This window comes from Oryctolagus cuniculus, chromosome 7, assembly GCF_964237555.1.
Source record: "Oryctolagus cuniculus chromosome 7, mOryCun1.1, whole genome shotgun sequence".
Taxonomy (NCBI): domain Eukaryota; kingdom Metazoa; phylum Chordata; class Mammalia; order Lagomorpha; family Leporidae; genus Oryctolagus; species Oryctolagus cuniculus.
In genome coordinates this window covers 96,738,715-96,754,775 of record NC_091438.1, presented here as the reverse complement: position 1 = coordinate 96,754,775, position 16,061 = coordinate 96,738,715, and the positions used below count along the sequence as shown (strand labels likewise).

The 16,061-nt window shown below is 37.4% G+C and overlaps 1 protein-coding gene across 19 annotated transcripts in view; it reads right to left on the bottom strand.

The window, feature by feature from the left end:
- Positions 1-238: 238 nt before the first annotated feature.
- SLC44A5 (solute carrier family 44 member 5) overlaps positions 239-16,061 on the bottom strand; it is a 437,768-nt gene continuing 421,945 nt past the window's right edge. For 18 of the 19 annotated variants that reach the window (XM_070078256.1, XM_070078247.1, XM_051857584.2 and 15 more), the window contains 6 exons: positions 14,837-14,940; positions 13,332-13,405; positions 12,493-12,563; positions 12,292-12,380; positions 10,955-11,039; positions 2,795-5,264 (listed from right to left, as the gene is read on the bottom strand). In XM_070078256.1, coding sequence (XP_069934357.1) covers positions 5,152-5,264; positions 10,955-11,039; positions 12,292-12,380; positions 12,493-12,563; positions 13,332-13,405; positions 14,837-14,940 — 536 coding nt within the window. In that variant the 3' untranslated portion in view covers positions 2,795-5,151. Of the gene's footprint in view, positions 2,687-2,794; positions 5,265-10,954; positions 11,040-12,291; positions 12,381-12,492; positions 12,564-13,331; positions 13,406-14,836; positions 14,941-16,061 lie in introns of those variants that run through there. The other variant, XM_051857583.2, reaches the window with a different exon arrangement.

The window sequence follows — 16,061 nt, the reverse complement described above, 5'->3', positions numbered from 1 at the left end:
CATTAACTATATTAAAAACATCTTATTACATTTAGAACATTTTAAAAGAACACTGAAAATTACAGAAACTGTTTAATGTTTTCTTTGAAAGGAACATTCAATGTTAAAGGAAAATAAATTTTGAAGATTTAATGTATAATTCAAACTAAAAACAAGATTATTTCATATTCCTTAAGGAATATATAAACCCAAGAATAATTTTATCCTAAGATAAATCAGTGATAGGGGTAGTAAACCCTGCTTTAAAAAAACTATTATTGTTCACATCTTTACTTTATTTGAGCTTGTCCCGCCTTGAAAATGATGAAATTTTCTTATGAACGTGGGCAAAAGCAAATGAGGAATTGAGTATATTAAAACAAAGATAGATGAACGAATTTAGGCCATTGTTTGGTTTTTTAAAAAGCCACATCCATTTAGCTTGGAGTTATTTTGTGCAAATGGTCAGTTTTAGTTATTTGACTTGGTAATGCATAGCCAGCAGAAAAATGGAAATTTTTAAAGATAAATTCAAATATTTAAAGAAACTTAAATGTTAGGCACCAAAAAGATATATTGTCATCAGGGCAAGTGGCTTTGTGGTAAAGGCTTTGGGCTACTGCTTATGAAAGTGGCATCCCCTATTGGAGTGCTGGTTCAAGTCCCGGCTGCTCCACTTCCAATCCAGGTCCCTGTTAATATGTCTGGGAAAGCAGAAGAAGAAGGCCCAAGTGCTTGGGCCCCCGTCACCCATGTGGCAGATCCAGGTGGAGTTCCTGGATCTTGGCTTCAGCCTGGCCTTGCCCTGGCTGATGCGACCATTTAGGGAGTGAACCCACAGATGGAATATCATTCTCTCTCACTCTCCTTCTCTGTCTCTGAAACTCTGCCCTTCAAACAAATAAATAAATCTTAAAAGATATTGTCATACTATGGTAGAATTTAAGAACAAAAGCTTTTCTCCATTTCTGTCTTAAATAAAAAGGCATACAGTTATTTTTTATCTAAATCTTTATTAGAAGAAAAACAATTCAATTTAAAACAATGTGTAACAACAAATTTCATTAAATATTAAACAGTTTTGTTATCAAAGATATTTAGACAATATGTTCCTAATATTTCTGCACAGCAGAAGCACTCCAATTATAGAGCTCAGACTGTCAAGTGCTCACATAAGTTTATTTTTGGCATAAAAGTTTCTAAATCACATTTAAAAAATGTGATAATAGATAAAATGATAGTAACTTATTGTGATTGATTCTCAAAGCTTTCACAATTCTCATTATGGGACTGACATTCTTTAGGGCACACACTTTTGTGAACTCTTTCTTTAATAACAAGTAACAGACTGAATTAATTTTCTTTAAGTAGTAGTACTAGTAAAATTACTGTAAATTGAGTTAGAAATCATGTTCCTGTTTATATTTGCACAATAAAATTAACATATTATAAGTAAATTGATTATTTTATAGCAAAAGTCCAAAAATGAAACAACATATATAGAACAGGCTTTAATGAAAATCAACAATAATTTATTATGAAGCTGTTCAGGACATGACATCTGTGAGCACCCTCTAGAGGGGTAGTTTCCCTTTGTAATTCCTAGAAGTTTCCCTTTCCAATCTATAAAACACCGAGAAATGTGGTCTTACTGTATTTTCATAGGTCAACTATAGAAAAAGATTACATTTTAAACTTCTCTTTATTAAAAAAAAAAACAAAACACCCAAACCTAACAAGTGTCCTTTCAGGTTTTTTTTTGTTTTTTTTTTTTTTGTTTTTTTTTTTTTTTTGTTCTTGCGTATAGTACACATTCATGAATGTCCACTAGACGCAAGGGAAATTGTTTATACTGCATGATATACTCTAATAGTGAGGATATCAAACACACTGAAATGACAAATGGTTTCCAATCAGTGAGCTAAGAGGAAAACAAATGCAAGAAGACTTGTTTTAATCACTGAATGTTGCAGGTTTTAATTTTTTTAAACAATGTTTGTAAACTTGCCCACAAAAGCTGGGTAATATTAAACAGCCAGTAAGGCACTTTGTCAGAGGATGAAGTAGTAAAGGCTGGATGATTGGCAATTTGTTTAATAGGAAACATTCTATACTTAGCAAAGTCTGGAGCAGGCGGTCTTTTTACTGGTTTACTCTCAAACAGGAGTGGGGAAAGCTTTAAAAATTTTTCTTTCACTTTGTTTACCAATTTTCCCTGCAGAAGAAGTCTTTTAGTTGTAATTTAAAAAATATATTAGGAGCTATCAATTTAAATAATGCATCATTTTTCAATCTAATATTCAAAAGAATACGAACATATTCAACAGGTATTTTCAAAACATCCAAGCCACTCTATTTAAAAATGAATTACAAAACAAAAGATCTCAGTATAAAAATGTTCCATGTTATTAACAATTCCCTTGCGACTTCTGATGGCTTCGCATATTACAATATAAGCTTTGGTATAAAACATGCAAATGCAAGCCAACAAGGTCGTGAATACAGTGTCGCTAAACACAAAAGCACTTATGAAACGAGTGGTGCAGACACGGCAGGTAGGGATAGGTAACAGACCGCTGCAGGATGACCAGTTTGCTCTTCTACCGGCCCTTATTGTGTATACTGTCCTCCGTCAAAATCTTCAGCAGAGATTGAGCCACGAAATAAGGTCTTGCAGCAGAACCATCGTTTCTTTCTAAATCTTCCACTAGGAGGGAGAATGGCACAGAGTAAATACCAAAGCAACACTGTAAGAGAAGTAACATCGCCATCTGCTGCATACTTGTTTTACAGCAATTCAAAATAACATTTGTTAAAAAACAGCACAGTTTGGCATCCACATTATTGTAAACATAGGTATGAGAAAACGATCAGCCCTTGTTATTATGACAGTAAAATACTATTTCATTTTGTGTCCCAGGTCAGATTCTTCTAATATTGCATACCTCTCAGTTGCATGCTTGAGGAAATAAACTGTTACCTTCTGTTTCTCAATTTATTTTCTAACTTAACATATTCGTTCAAAACTCCATTTGCTTTGCCATCAGTATTTTAGATAGTACAGCCTTGAAAAATAAGATTTCTAAAATTTTAGTGTACAGAATTTCAAGTCCTTCAACTGTAAGTTTTGAAAAATGTTACTTTTTTTTCACAGTTTTGAGTTTAATTGCTTTGTAAGAAAATGGATCTAAATTTCTTCTCAAAGACTTCACAAATTTTTACTCCATACACTTAAGTTACATAAAGAAATAATAAATGGGAAATATTTTTCTGTCTAGGTATAAGCCCAGAATTTGGTTAAATTTGCAACTAATTTTTCACATGTTGATTTACATTTTATTCAAGTGATTTTCCAACTTATATGTGCATCAGAATCAACTAGAAACTTTAAAATAATTCACAGGGTGGCGAACATCCAAACACAACATCAGAGTCTTTTGAGTAGGGCATCTGTATTTGTAACAAGCTCTCTGGCAGAGGTCACTATTCTACCAGGTCCTTGCTGTGTCACCTAATTGTTGAATAATAATAATAATAATATTAAAATCTAGAAAATAAGTGATCACTCTTCCTTGCTTTGAGGAGAATGAGGATGAAAAAGGCATTTTGCCAAAATGTGAAGCCATAGTACACTTTTGACAATAATAATCTCAAGAAAGTAGTCCAAAAATAAGTTGGCAGTCATTATAGGACCAATATTCTGACAATCTTCCCTCTTCATTGGCTTTTTGCTTTTAGCTGCCATGAATCAGTCTAAATCAGGGTTCTTACATGTCAGGATAATTAAATAAGTTAGTACTTATATTAATTTGTAACACAGTAATACATTTCTGACTCTTGAATGTGTGGATTATATTCAGATCAACATATTACATCAGCATACTCCTTTCTGTCAATTCACAATTGCCGCTATATACCAGCCTAGTGTAAAAGCCAAAGAATGCTAAATTATTCAGTGATCTTTTTGGGGTGCATTTTTTCAATAGTTAGCAATATCAAATGCATTTACACACATGGGCTGGATAGGCAAGGTATCGTATGTCAGATTCATGGTTCGCTCTACCATGCAAGACTTAGGCATGGCTCAGAAACCAGCTTGTTGTTCTGGCCAGCAGGGGTAGGGTGTGGTGATAACTTTCCTCCCAAAAAACTCCCTGTAAAGGTACCAGGTTAGGTACCTAGTGAAGGGCCAACATTTTTCCTTAGGATTAAATCTAAAGTGTCTTACTGATCTTTGCTCTTTCCTCACTGAAAGTTGAGCTAAAATGAAACCTTTTGTAGAACAAAGCTACACAATCTCTTTAATCTAGAAGTACAGGTATGCTCATGAAAAGAAAAGTCACTCTGAAACAAATCCATACTAGTCTTCCATTTGGTGGGAATAGGAAATTTGAGTTGGAGACAAAAGGCATGAGTTATGCGGCATTTTCAGTTTTGTTCAGAATATTTTCATGGTAGCCAGCAGTTTCTATTATTGGAAATGACATTTCAGAACTCATATTCAACTTCAATACAAATATAATTTCACTACAGAAGAATGGCCATAAAGGTTTCACAGTCATTTTAACCCAATAATGCTCTCTGTAGAAACTATGTAACATTAACAACTATATGTTTGTTATGAACTTGACTCACTTACTGAAATATACTTCCTAGGGAACCATTAATACAAGTTTAATCACAGTTTAGAGAGTTGTCCACCAGCTTGAACAGTATAAATATAACCATAGCACCATATTTACACATGTAGTACCATATGCTGGTTAACTATAGGTCATTATTTTTATGGCTAATTGATTACACATTTATAGTGCTTTCAAAAATTGCCTGAATATCCTTTACAAATATACAGTTATAAAAAGAAAGGCTATCAAAGTGCTGAATGGAAACAGCACGCTGAGTTAAAAAAGTTATTGAAACACTTTCGGCTAAAGATTTTTAAAAAGGTTGGACATTAATACTTTGCTCTTCAGCTGGGTCCAGTCTATAAAAGTCTTCTACTTCACAGAGGCCACTGTCATCAAAAGCCTGACAACTCAGATGGTGTCAGGTGCTGACTTTTGAGAAATAGCACAGAAATTTCACATCACTCAGAAACAACATCTTCAAGTCACACTTGACCTAATTTACAAAATTTCAACTTAAAAGTGAGTGGCACTGCTAGGAGCTTTTCTACACTTTTTGCTTCTGGGGCACTAGTTGCTTCCTGAACAGAATGCCATGCAGGTTAGGGGTTATGAAGTAGGGCTTTTCTGCAGATCCATCATTTCTTTCCAGATCTTCACCTGTATGTGCAGCAGTCAGAGCAGGCAAAAGCAGCCAACCACAGCAGAACAAGCGCATGTGTTTTTGTAAATTGGCGAATCAAAAGGGGAAGAATCAGAGAAATCCATGTTAGAAAGTCAAATATAAAACAAATTCATGCAGTTAAGGTGTAGATGCTGGATAAGGCTGGATAACGCAAGATGATGCCTCAATCCAGGAAGCACTAAAATTTCCCACTGATCCCTCCCAATCCCAAAGAGTTCGATTTTGAGACTTTAAATGTGAATAAGATCTTCCATGTTTTTTCTTTTATTGCTTTTGTTTGGAGCTTAAACATTTTTTAATTAAGATGTAATACTTGTACGTTTTTAAGAGGTACTGTTCAATCTTGCAACACGTATACACGTGGTAAACGAATAACACCAAGCAATCAGCCTTTCCATTTCCTTATTTTTGTGTTTGGAGCCTACCAGCTCTTCTCTTACTGTTCTTAATAAAGAATATGACATTTTATTGTGCACCAGGATCTCCCCACTGGGCTACGGAATACCAGAACCCTTACCTTCACCCATTATCTTACACTCCCCCACCCTCTTCTCTTATTTGAAATTCAGATAAACTGTCTCTATTTAACTTCCTCATAAGAGAAAGAACATACAGTATCTGTCCTTCTGTATCCAACTTATACCATTTAGCATAATGATCTCCAGTTCCATCCATTTTTCCTTTCATGTCCTTTCTTTCTTTTTTTTTTTTTATTTGACAGGTAGAGTTATAGACAGTGAGAGAGAGAGAGAGAGAGAAAGGTTTCCTTCCATTGGTTCACTCCCCAAACGGCCGCCACGACTGGCGCGCTGTGCCAATCCGAAGCCAGGAGCCAGGCGCTTCGCCTGGTCTCCTATGTGGGTTTAGGGGCCCAAGCACTTAGGCCATCCTCCACTGCCCTCCCAGGCCACAGCAGAGAGCTGGACTGGAAGAGGAGCAACTGGGACTAGAACCCGGTGCCCATATGGGATGCCGGCGCTGCAGGTGGAGGATTAACCAAGTGAGCCATGGCGCCGGCCCCTCATGTCCTTTCAACAGTGTTATTTTTAAATTCTGTGACTGTTCACTTCAGAAACTTATAAATTGCTGCATCCTCAGGAATGAACTTGATAAAAAGTGTACTAATCCTATGATATATGAAAAAAATCATTAAACTTCTAAGTTTAGAATCATTTTTTAAAAAAAGCTTTATTTATTTGAAAGGCAGACAGAGAGAGCGAGAGAGAGAGCGTGAGCTTCTATCCACTGGTTCCCTCCCCATGTGGCCACAACAGCCAGGTCTGGATCAGGTTTAAGCCAGGAGCCAGTGATTCCATCCAGATCTCCCAAGTAGGTGGCAGGGTCCAAGTACTTGAGCTGTCATCTGCTACCTCCTAGGACACATTAGCAGGAAGCTGGACATAGTGGAGTAGTGGCCAGGACTGGAACTGGAACTCCCATATGGGATGTCATTTGTCACAAGTGGTGACTTAACCTGTTGTGCCATAGCATATGCCCCTAGAGTCACTTTTAATGGTAGCCCACATCTGAATGTTATAGATGATGTGTCTAACACCCAGGGATGTAAAATGATTTTACTGAAGTCAAAAACTCTGAAGCAATCGAGATGAGAATCCAGACTCTTGACACCTAGTCCAGTAATCCTATTTAACGCTAAGGTTTCTTGTCCCAAATCCTTGCAACATTCCTCAGATTATACTCAAAAGCTAATACCAGAAGTAGGTGTTTGCACTAGGGGTTAAGATGCTGGCAACCCATATCAGGGTGCCTGGGTTCAATTCTTGGCTTTGGCTTCTAATTCTAGCTTTCTGCTAATGCAGACCCTGAGAAGTAGCATGTAATAGCTCAAGCAGTTAGGTCCCTGCACTTATGTGGCAGTCCTGGATTGAGTTCCTAATATTTTGATTTAGGCCCAGCCCTGACTACTGTGGGCATTTGGAAAGTGGGCCCACAGATCAGAAGGTAGTTCTCTGACTCTTTGTCACTATTTTCCTGTTTCTAGAATGAATATAAAATAATTGTAAAGAGCTAAGACCATGTAATCTGTGAGTTTACCTTCCTGCTTTGCTTAGGCTGATATTAAAGTGATGCTGTGTTTCACTGAGCACCCATCTGCTCGGTGGTTTGTGGGGTGGGGTGGGGATGAGCATTAGAATTAGTGCTGAGATGTAAGGAGAAGTTTATATGGAATTCAGATTCCTGCACAAATGTACAATTCACAGCAGGTGTTATCTAAACTCTTTTGGGAACAGTTGGATTATTGGTTCAGGAGATTACTACATCAGACCTCGTGGTAGCCTTCCTCACAAACAAAATGAGAAGTGAAGGAGAGACATGAAAAAATGAACATTTTTGTTCTTTTGTCCTTAATCTTATTTCTATGTTATATCATATGTTTATATCATTATTACCCTTGAGGAACTGGTGGGAAGCCTGGTCTGGATCCTGTTAGTAATCATATATAACTATTTTTTTCCCTCCCTGGGATTAGGATTCTTAGCGCCTTGATTCTGTAAATGAAGTGTTTGAAATGGATGGCATTTTAAAAACACAAGATTTTGGCACTCAAGATGATAGGTATAAAAATATATTAAAAATAAAAATGTTATTCCACACAATCAGTTTGGCTTGGGGAGTCATTTAAGAAGAATGTTTTCTAAAGTATGATGTTACCCATAGTAACAGCTGGGAAGGGAAGAGAGATACAACATGGTTTCCATTGTTCTTTATTATCAAAGTCACGAGTCTATAAAATGAAATTATTCATGGTCATGTATTAAATAAAGCTGATGTTATACCTGGTTTTCAAAAAGTTTGCATTTGATTAATAAACACGGGTCGAAAATATTCTTTATTGTCTAAATTCAAAATCTACTTCCAAATGTAAAATCTACACAATTAGCTTAAGATTCCAAAGACTGGAAACTAGCAGGTTCTGGTCATCACCTGAGATAAATTTTGAAAGATATTTTCAGTAACAAGAATGGGGAAGGTCACAGAGCCATCTCCAGGTACTGACCCCATGACACGTGCTGAGCTGAAAGAAGAGGTCTTGGAACATTCCAGAGCCATGCCTTTACTGCAACTTAGGCACTGCCTTCCTCTGGGGCTCCTTTTTCCACCCCACACCTGAACTGCAGTTTGTGCATGTGGTTTTCTTAACAAACTGGAGGCACTAGGAAAAGAAAGAAGCATTCTGGTTCCATTGATAGCCAGAGGAAGAACCATCTGGTACACAATGTTCTCTTTCTTTGCTCAGATATTGAAAATCGATTTTAACATCTTAGAGGATATTCTTGGTGTTTTTTCCTTCAATGTGTCTTCAATGTGTTATCGCCTCTCCTGATGCCAGCATGAAGTTGGTATTGTGGGTTACTCTAAAAAAACCCTGTAATTTTATGCAAATGCATTGCTCAGAAATGCCTTGTCAGAGACTAAGCTTTCTCTGTTTCTCTTAAGAGTAATGTGCCTGACAAATCATCTCTCAGGGCATGTAGCTGAATGGCTAGCAAATTTTGTTCTTTTCCCTGCTGATATGACATTGAAAGTGAGGGCCCACTGAAATTCCTGCTGGGCACCATTTTCTCTAGGACTTTTCAGATCCAGGACCAATATTGGGCACCCATTCTTGGTCCGTGAGTTGTGCATGCCACCTAGGGGCATAGTGTACAAGTCAGTGATGAAAGCTCTAAAGAAGCATTTTATCTCCAAGTCTCTAAAGTGATCTATGTACTTCCCAAACTTGCTCCTTTATAAATTCTATCCAGTGGCTGGCATTGTGATGTAGTGGGTAAAGCCGCCTCCTGCAACGCTAGCATCCTATGTGGGCTCCAGTTCCTGTATCCCAGCTGTTCCACTTCAAATTCAGATCCCTGCTAATGGCCTGGGAAAGCAGTGAAAGATGGCTCAGGTGCATGGGTCCCTGCATCCAAGTGGGAGGCCTGGATGAAGCTCCTTGGCTCCACCCTGGCTCAGACCTGGCTGTTGCAACCACTTGGGGAGTGAACCAGTGGATGGAAGACCTCTCTCTCAGTCTGTAAGTCAGACTTTCAAATAAATAATAAATAATTTAAAAAAAAAATAAAAAATAAATTCTATCGATTGTCATGTTACATGGTGAGAAATTGGCCTGTGTGTCTTTGAAACCATTGCTTTTATCAGAATCTGTAAGAGCTCTAGTTAAACTATTCCTAAACCCAGTTCCTAAAGGTCACTTATATCCTCAGTTATGTTAATATAACACAATAGAAGCTTATAATTATTTGACACGTAAAAGTATAAAGAAATGAAAAAATGGCCAGCGCCGTGGCTCACTAGGCTAATCCTCTGCCTGTGGCGCCAGCACCCTGGGTTCTAGTCCCGGTTGGGGCGCCGGATTCTGTCCCTGTTGCTCCTCTTCCAGTCCAGCTCTCTGCTGTGGCCCAGGAAGGCAGTGGAGGATGGCCCAAGTGCTTGGGCCCTGCACCTGCATGGGAGACCAGGAGAAACACCTGGTTTTTGGCTTCGGATCGGCGCGGAGTGCCGGTCGTAGTGGCCATTTTAGGGGTGAACCAACGGAAAAGGAAGACCTTTCTCTCTGTCTCTTTCTCTCTCACTAACTCTGCCTGTCAAAAAAAAAAAAAAAAAAAAAAAAAGAAAAGAAAAAATAACATCATGCTAGCCCTGAGCCATGTAACCTGAGGTTCATTTCAGTAGCTGCCTCTTTTGTTTTGCAAATCTCATTTTCTCAGCTGTTAAAGGCTTTGATTTTGTAATTTTATATTTTTCTCCACACACATATTGAGGTGTAATTGACAAATAGAAATTAAATATATATATTTTTGGGGTCTATAACATTTTGATATATGTATACATTGTAAAATGGTTACCACAATCAAGTTAATTAGCACATCATCGCATAGTTATCTATGCTTTTTTTTTTGGTGAGAATACTTATGCTTTTTTTTTTTTTTTTTTTTTTTTTTTGACAGGCAGAGTGGACAGTGAGAGAGACAGACAGGTCTTCCTTTTCCATTGGTTCACCCCCCAGTGGCCTCTGTGGCCGGTGCACCATGCTGATCTGAAGCCAGGAGCCAGGTGCTTCTCCTAGTCTCCCATGGGGTGCAGGGCCCAAGCACTTGGGCCATCCTCCACTGCACTCCTGTGCCACAGCAGAGAGCTGGCCCGGAAGAGGAGAGACCGGGACAGAATCCGGCACCCTGACTGGGACTAGAACCCGGTGTGCCCCTCACAGCAAATTTAAAGTACACAATACAGTATTATTAACTATAGTTACCAAGCCCTACATGGGCCTCCAGAACTTGTTCATCTTGTAGCTGCAGGTTTGTACCCTTTTTACCAGTGTCTCCTCATTTTCCTCACACCTTGACCTCTCCCCTCTTCTACCTGGACATCACTCTTCTACTACTTTTGAGTTCAACTTGTTTAGATTACACATGTGAGTGAGATCATGCAGTATTTGTCTTTCTATGCCTTGCACATATTACTTCTTTGCTGTTCAGGTTTAAAGAGCATCTACTGAGCAAGGTTTCCTTCCATAAAAATACTGTTCTGAAATTGCATTCAGGTAATAGCAATTCTACTAGCCAGCTAACCACATGGGTCTTCATCTTCTCCATTCTCAGTGATCCATGGAATGCAGAAAACACATATACCGAATACTTACAGAAGCAGATGAAAATTGTTTCAATACACATTGCATAGACGCTGAAGAACCCATGTGCAATTAGGTAAGATCCAAAAATGACAGTCTGTAAATAAGAGAACCAACATGTCACCGACTGTGCCAGAAGCACTGTAATCAAGGTATATATGAAAGCCATGATGAGAGAGCTCTGAAGCACTCTGTTGGAAATTATTTTAATAGGCAGACCAAAATATCCAATAATAATGCTTTTGCATGTTTTTGAAATTTAAACTAAATGTGCTAGATTATCTTTCCATTTTCTAAGCACTGCCCCCAACTGTGTACCAAAAATATCCCAGCTTTAGGACACTGTGCACTGAGGCAATGAAGCATTAAGGGTTAACAGCACATGCTGCCTAGGTATGAATCATAGCACAGGCTATAGCTCAAGTTACTTAACCTCTCTGGGCTTCCTACTAGCAATGAGGAGGGGCGTGGGGGCTGGAGAATGTGAGTGATAACAGTTTTATGACACATGGATTGAGTTAATATATTGCAATGTATACCACAGGGCTCCATCCAGATCTGTTCCCCCTGTCTCTTCCCCATTCCCACTTGTTATGAATATAGGCTGCTGATGACTCAGCTGCCTCCCTCACTTGGAATTGCTCTCCCTGCAGGGAACTGCCTCACCCAAAGTCACACCTCCAACCACGGCTCAGCGTGTGGCCAACAGCTGCCTGATAATGCACACATGGGCCCATCCCTTATGCCAGAACTTCCTGTAATTACGTCTGAGGTCAGCATGGGTCAGCTTATCCTGCTACCCTGCCCTCTCTTCCTCACTTCCCTAGGAATGTATCTCAGGAAAGAACTTCCTAATTACCTTCTGCATATAATCTTGTTTTAGGGGTTGTTTCTAAGAAATCCAGTCTCTGAAGCAGAATGGAGGGTGACACAAAGTAAGACTGATACTATTAGCTATTATTTTTTCTATTCCTCTTCAGTTTTGATTTTGCTGTCTCTGGTAAATCATACAGTCAACAACACACAGCTGCTATGGACTGAGTTGTGAGCCCTACAAATTTCTAATCTCCAACACAATGGAAATAGAAGGTGAGGCTTTGGGGCGGAAGATATGAGGTTAATATCCCTATGTGGGATCAGTGCTCTTATAAGAGACACAAATATAAGGATATTGCAAAGTGTACCACTGCACACCAGGAAAAAGACCTCCCCAGGAACTGAACTGGCTGGCACTTTGTTTGATCTTGGATATTCCAGCTTCCAGAAAGGTGAGGAATAAATTTCTGTTGTCCAAGCCACCCAGTCTATGATATTGTGATAGCAGCTCCAACCAAGACACAAGCTCTTACCAGCAAAGGTACCCAGTAGTAATTTAAGGAAGTTGGCCCTTCCACAATTGTTGGCATTCTTTCTGTGAAGAGTAAGAAGGCCAGGACACCTGCATTGAAAAGGCACAGCATGTGGATTGTGCATTTGCAAAGGAAGATTGCTTTTTGTAGTAAAATAGTTTTCCAAGCATCTTTTAAACTTTTAAAATTATTATTACTCACCTATTATCCCACAGACTAGAATTTTCCCCAGGATTAATATAAAGAATGTAACTTCATCTGTCACTGCAACTCTGAGTATCAGAAAAAAAAAAAGAAAGTGTAATTCTATGTTTAAAATACTTTGTTACTTGAAACTTATGGGAGTAAATAAATTATGAGTTAATTTTGATGTGTCTTGGCTGAAATTTCACTTGGAATTTTAAAATGCAAGAAATGAAGATAGCACCAAGGTGTTATTTTTAAGAAGTGAACAGAAGATGGCATTGTAGGGCCATTGGGTGCCCTGCAGTGGTGGTGTCAGCCTCTCATTCTAGTTCAAGGTCAAAAGACACCCTGAATCCTGAAAATGCTATATTTGTTCTCTGATTTTGCCCACTCAGGCTGCATCAATTTTGGGAAATGACAACAGGAAGTGATGACAATGTATGAGACTGGTGTTGCAGAACAACAGCAGGTTAAGTGATGCAGTGCAACCACTGGGGGAGTGAACCGGCAGATGCAATATTTGTCTCTACCTCTCTATTTATAATTCTGCCTTATTAAATAAATAAATAAGTACATAAATAAATCTTTTAAAGAAAACCCCAAAATATAACAATGTGGTCCCTTGGGAATTCCTTGAGTGGAGGAGAAATTAAAATGAGTGAGTGCTGGTGGGTGTAAAGGCAGGTGGATGATGGAAGCAACAATGCAAAGGCATGAAAGTAAATTAATGATATTAGAAAGAGTAAAATCTATTAAATTAAAGATAAGGCCAAAACACTTCAAATAGCATTCAAAGAGTGTGATGCTCAAGGTTCACTAACTCGTCTGTCGCAGTGTTTAGCCTGATTACTTACTTTACAATGTTTCTCATCAACAAATTGAAAGCATCTCTTGCTGATGTGCAGAAGTTTTCACCATACACTGCGATCTGAGGAAGACAGTTGATATTATTCTGCAATCAGTAACATACCCTACCAAGACCAAAGCACAGTCCAATGACAGGAAAATAGCCAAATTAGTACCTGGGAACTGTGTCCTCAACTCTGCCCAGCTCTCATAGTCATTGACAGTAAGCTTGTGTCAAATGCTATATGCCCTTAAATTACAGGGCATTACATAGTGTCAAAGACAGACCTTTTCCTCAACTTCTGGTTTTGAAATGTTTTAACTGGAATTAAATATTATAAACTCCACATTAAAAATTGTTCTTAATGAACATGGAAATGCAGGTATCTCTTTCATATTCTTATCTCATTTCCTTGGATATATACCCACTAGTAGGATAGCTTCTTATGGCAGTTCAATGTTTAGTTTTTTGAGAAATCTTCATACTGTCCTCTATAATGGCTGTACTAGCTTGCATTCTCACAGTGTTGAATGGTCCCCATTTCTCCACATCCTTATCAGTATTTATTATTTTTGTCTTTTTGTAACAGCCATGGTAACTGGAGTGAAAAGAAACTGCATTATGGTTTTGATTTTTATTTTTCTGATGGGTTGTGATATAGAGCATTTTTTTCATGTATTTGTTGGCCATTATATTTATATTTTTTCTTTTGAGAAAGATCTATTCAGATACTTTGCCCATTTCTTAACTGGATTGTGTGTATGTGTTGAAACACTGCAGCATACCCCATTAAATTTACGTGTTAATCTAAAAATTAAAAAAATTAAAAATTATTGTTAAGGAAATAGAATGCCTTTCACTATACTGGACTTTTTGATTAAAACACACAATATAATACACTCATTGGAGATAAATCAATGACTATTTGAATCACTTTTCCAGACCCTGTCTTTGTGATAATGGCAGGTATAAGTTTTTAGCCTCTAACTTTAAGAAGAATTATTTTTCTGAGTCTCTTATTTAAAAAAATCCATAGAAGTGTGCATATTCCAATAGGAAAAAAATTCAGTCAAGCATTGCCACTGCCCACATAAGATTGATGAAAAGGATTAGGCCCTTCCTTAAAATTATATAAATTCCAGAATTATAAAGAATTCTTCTCAGAGTGAATACAGAGTACTTAAGCTTTCTTCCAACTACAGTATGTTAAAAACACAAACAATTTTCAATCTAGCACACTTTTAAACTCACAAGGTAAACAATATTTTCTCTCTCAAAATAAGATACCGAAGATAGTAATGAAGTATAATTAAGATACTATATCAGCTAAGGAAGTATCTCTAATCATTCACTGGATTCTAATCATGCATTGGATATCTCTAATCATATATTGCATTTATCAACATGTGATAAATTCAATTGTATGACGTGAAACTGTTTTAGAGAGAGCGATGTAGACCTAGGGTTGGGTTTGCAAATGGGAAGCTTATAAATAAGAAATAACCTACTTACCATAATATAGGCATTTTTGTTTAAAAATTTTACCACATTTTCCAAACACCAGAAACAGCATTTTAGGCAGCATTGTAAGAATCTTGAAACGCTATTCTGAGCATCTATGAGAAGGAGATATTTAAATCTATTAATGATTTGCAACAGAGTCTTATGAATCAAAATAATCACAAAATATTTAAAATTTTATTGTGCTAAAACAAGCATACTATAAAATTTGCCATTTTAAACCATTATTAAGTGTACAAGTAAATTCATTGGCATTGAGTATATTTAATATATTTTATAAAAATAACTAGTATCCATTTTCAGAACTTTTTATCACCTTAGGTAGAAATTCTATACCAATTCATCAATAATTCCTCTCTCAGTCCCTGGTAAGCTCTATTAAACTTCCAGTTTGTATAGATTTGCCTTTTCTAGGTACCTATGTAAGTGGAATCATACAATAGTTGTCCATTTGTATTTTGCACATTTCATAGCATATTTTATTGAAGGCTCATAATTTGGTTTCTTTAAAAAACACTTTTTCCATTGTATTTGAAAAGGAGGGAGAGAGATCTTTCATTTATTCACTTTCCAAATGTCAGCAACACTGGGCCAGGTTGAAGCCAGAAGTCCAGAATTCAGTCTGGGTCTCCCATGTGAGTGACAAGGACCCAAGCACTTAAACCATCATCTGTTGCCTCGCACATTAGAGGGCTACTGAATCAAGCACATGTGCTTGAATCAAGCACGCTGATATGAGACGCAGACATCCCAAGTGGCATTCAAACCAGTGCACAAATTCTCACACTTCATTCCTTTTTAAGGTTGAATAATATTCCATTGTATATATTCAACATACTTGGTTTATCCATTCATCTATTACCAGAAATTTGGGCTGTTTCCACCTATATTTACTTTCCTCCTATATTTACTTTAGAGAGTCTTATAGTTTAACTCTTTTATTTAAGTATTTGATTCATTTTGAGGTAATTTTTGTATATGGTGTAAGGTAAGGGTCCAACTTCTCTCTTTTGCATGAGATATCCAGTTTTCTATCACCATGAATTGAAAAGACTGACATTTCCCCATCAAATGGTCATATATATGGGAGTTTATTTCTGGAATTTCTATTCTATTCCAGGTCTATATGTCTGTTCTATGGCAGTGACACACTGTTTTGATTGCTGTTGATTTGTTTTATTTTGAAATCAGGAAGTTTGATTATTCTACCTTTATT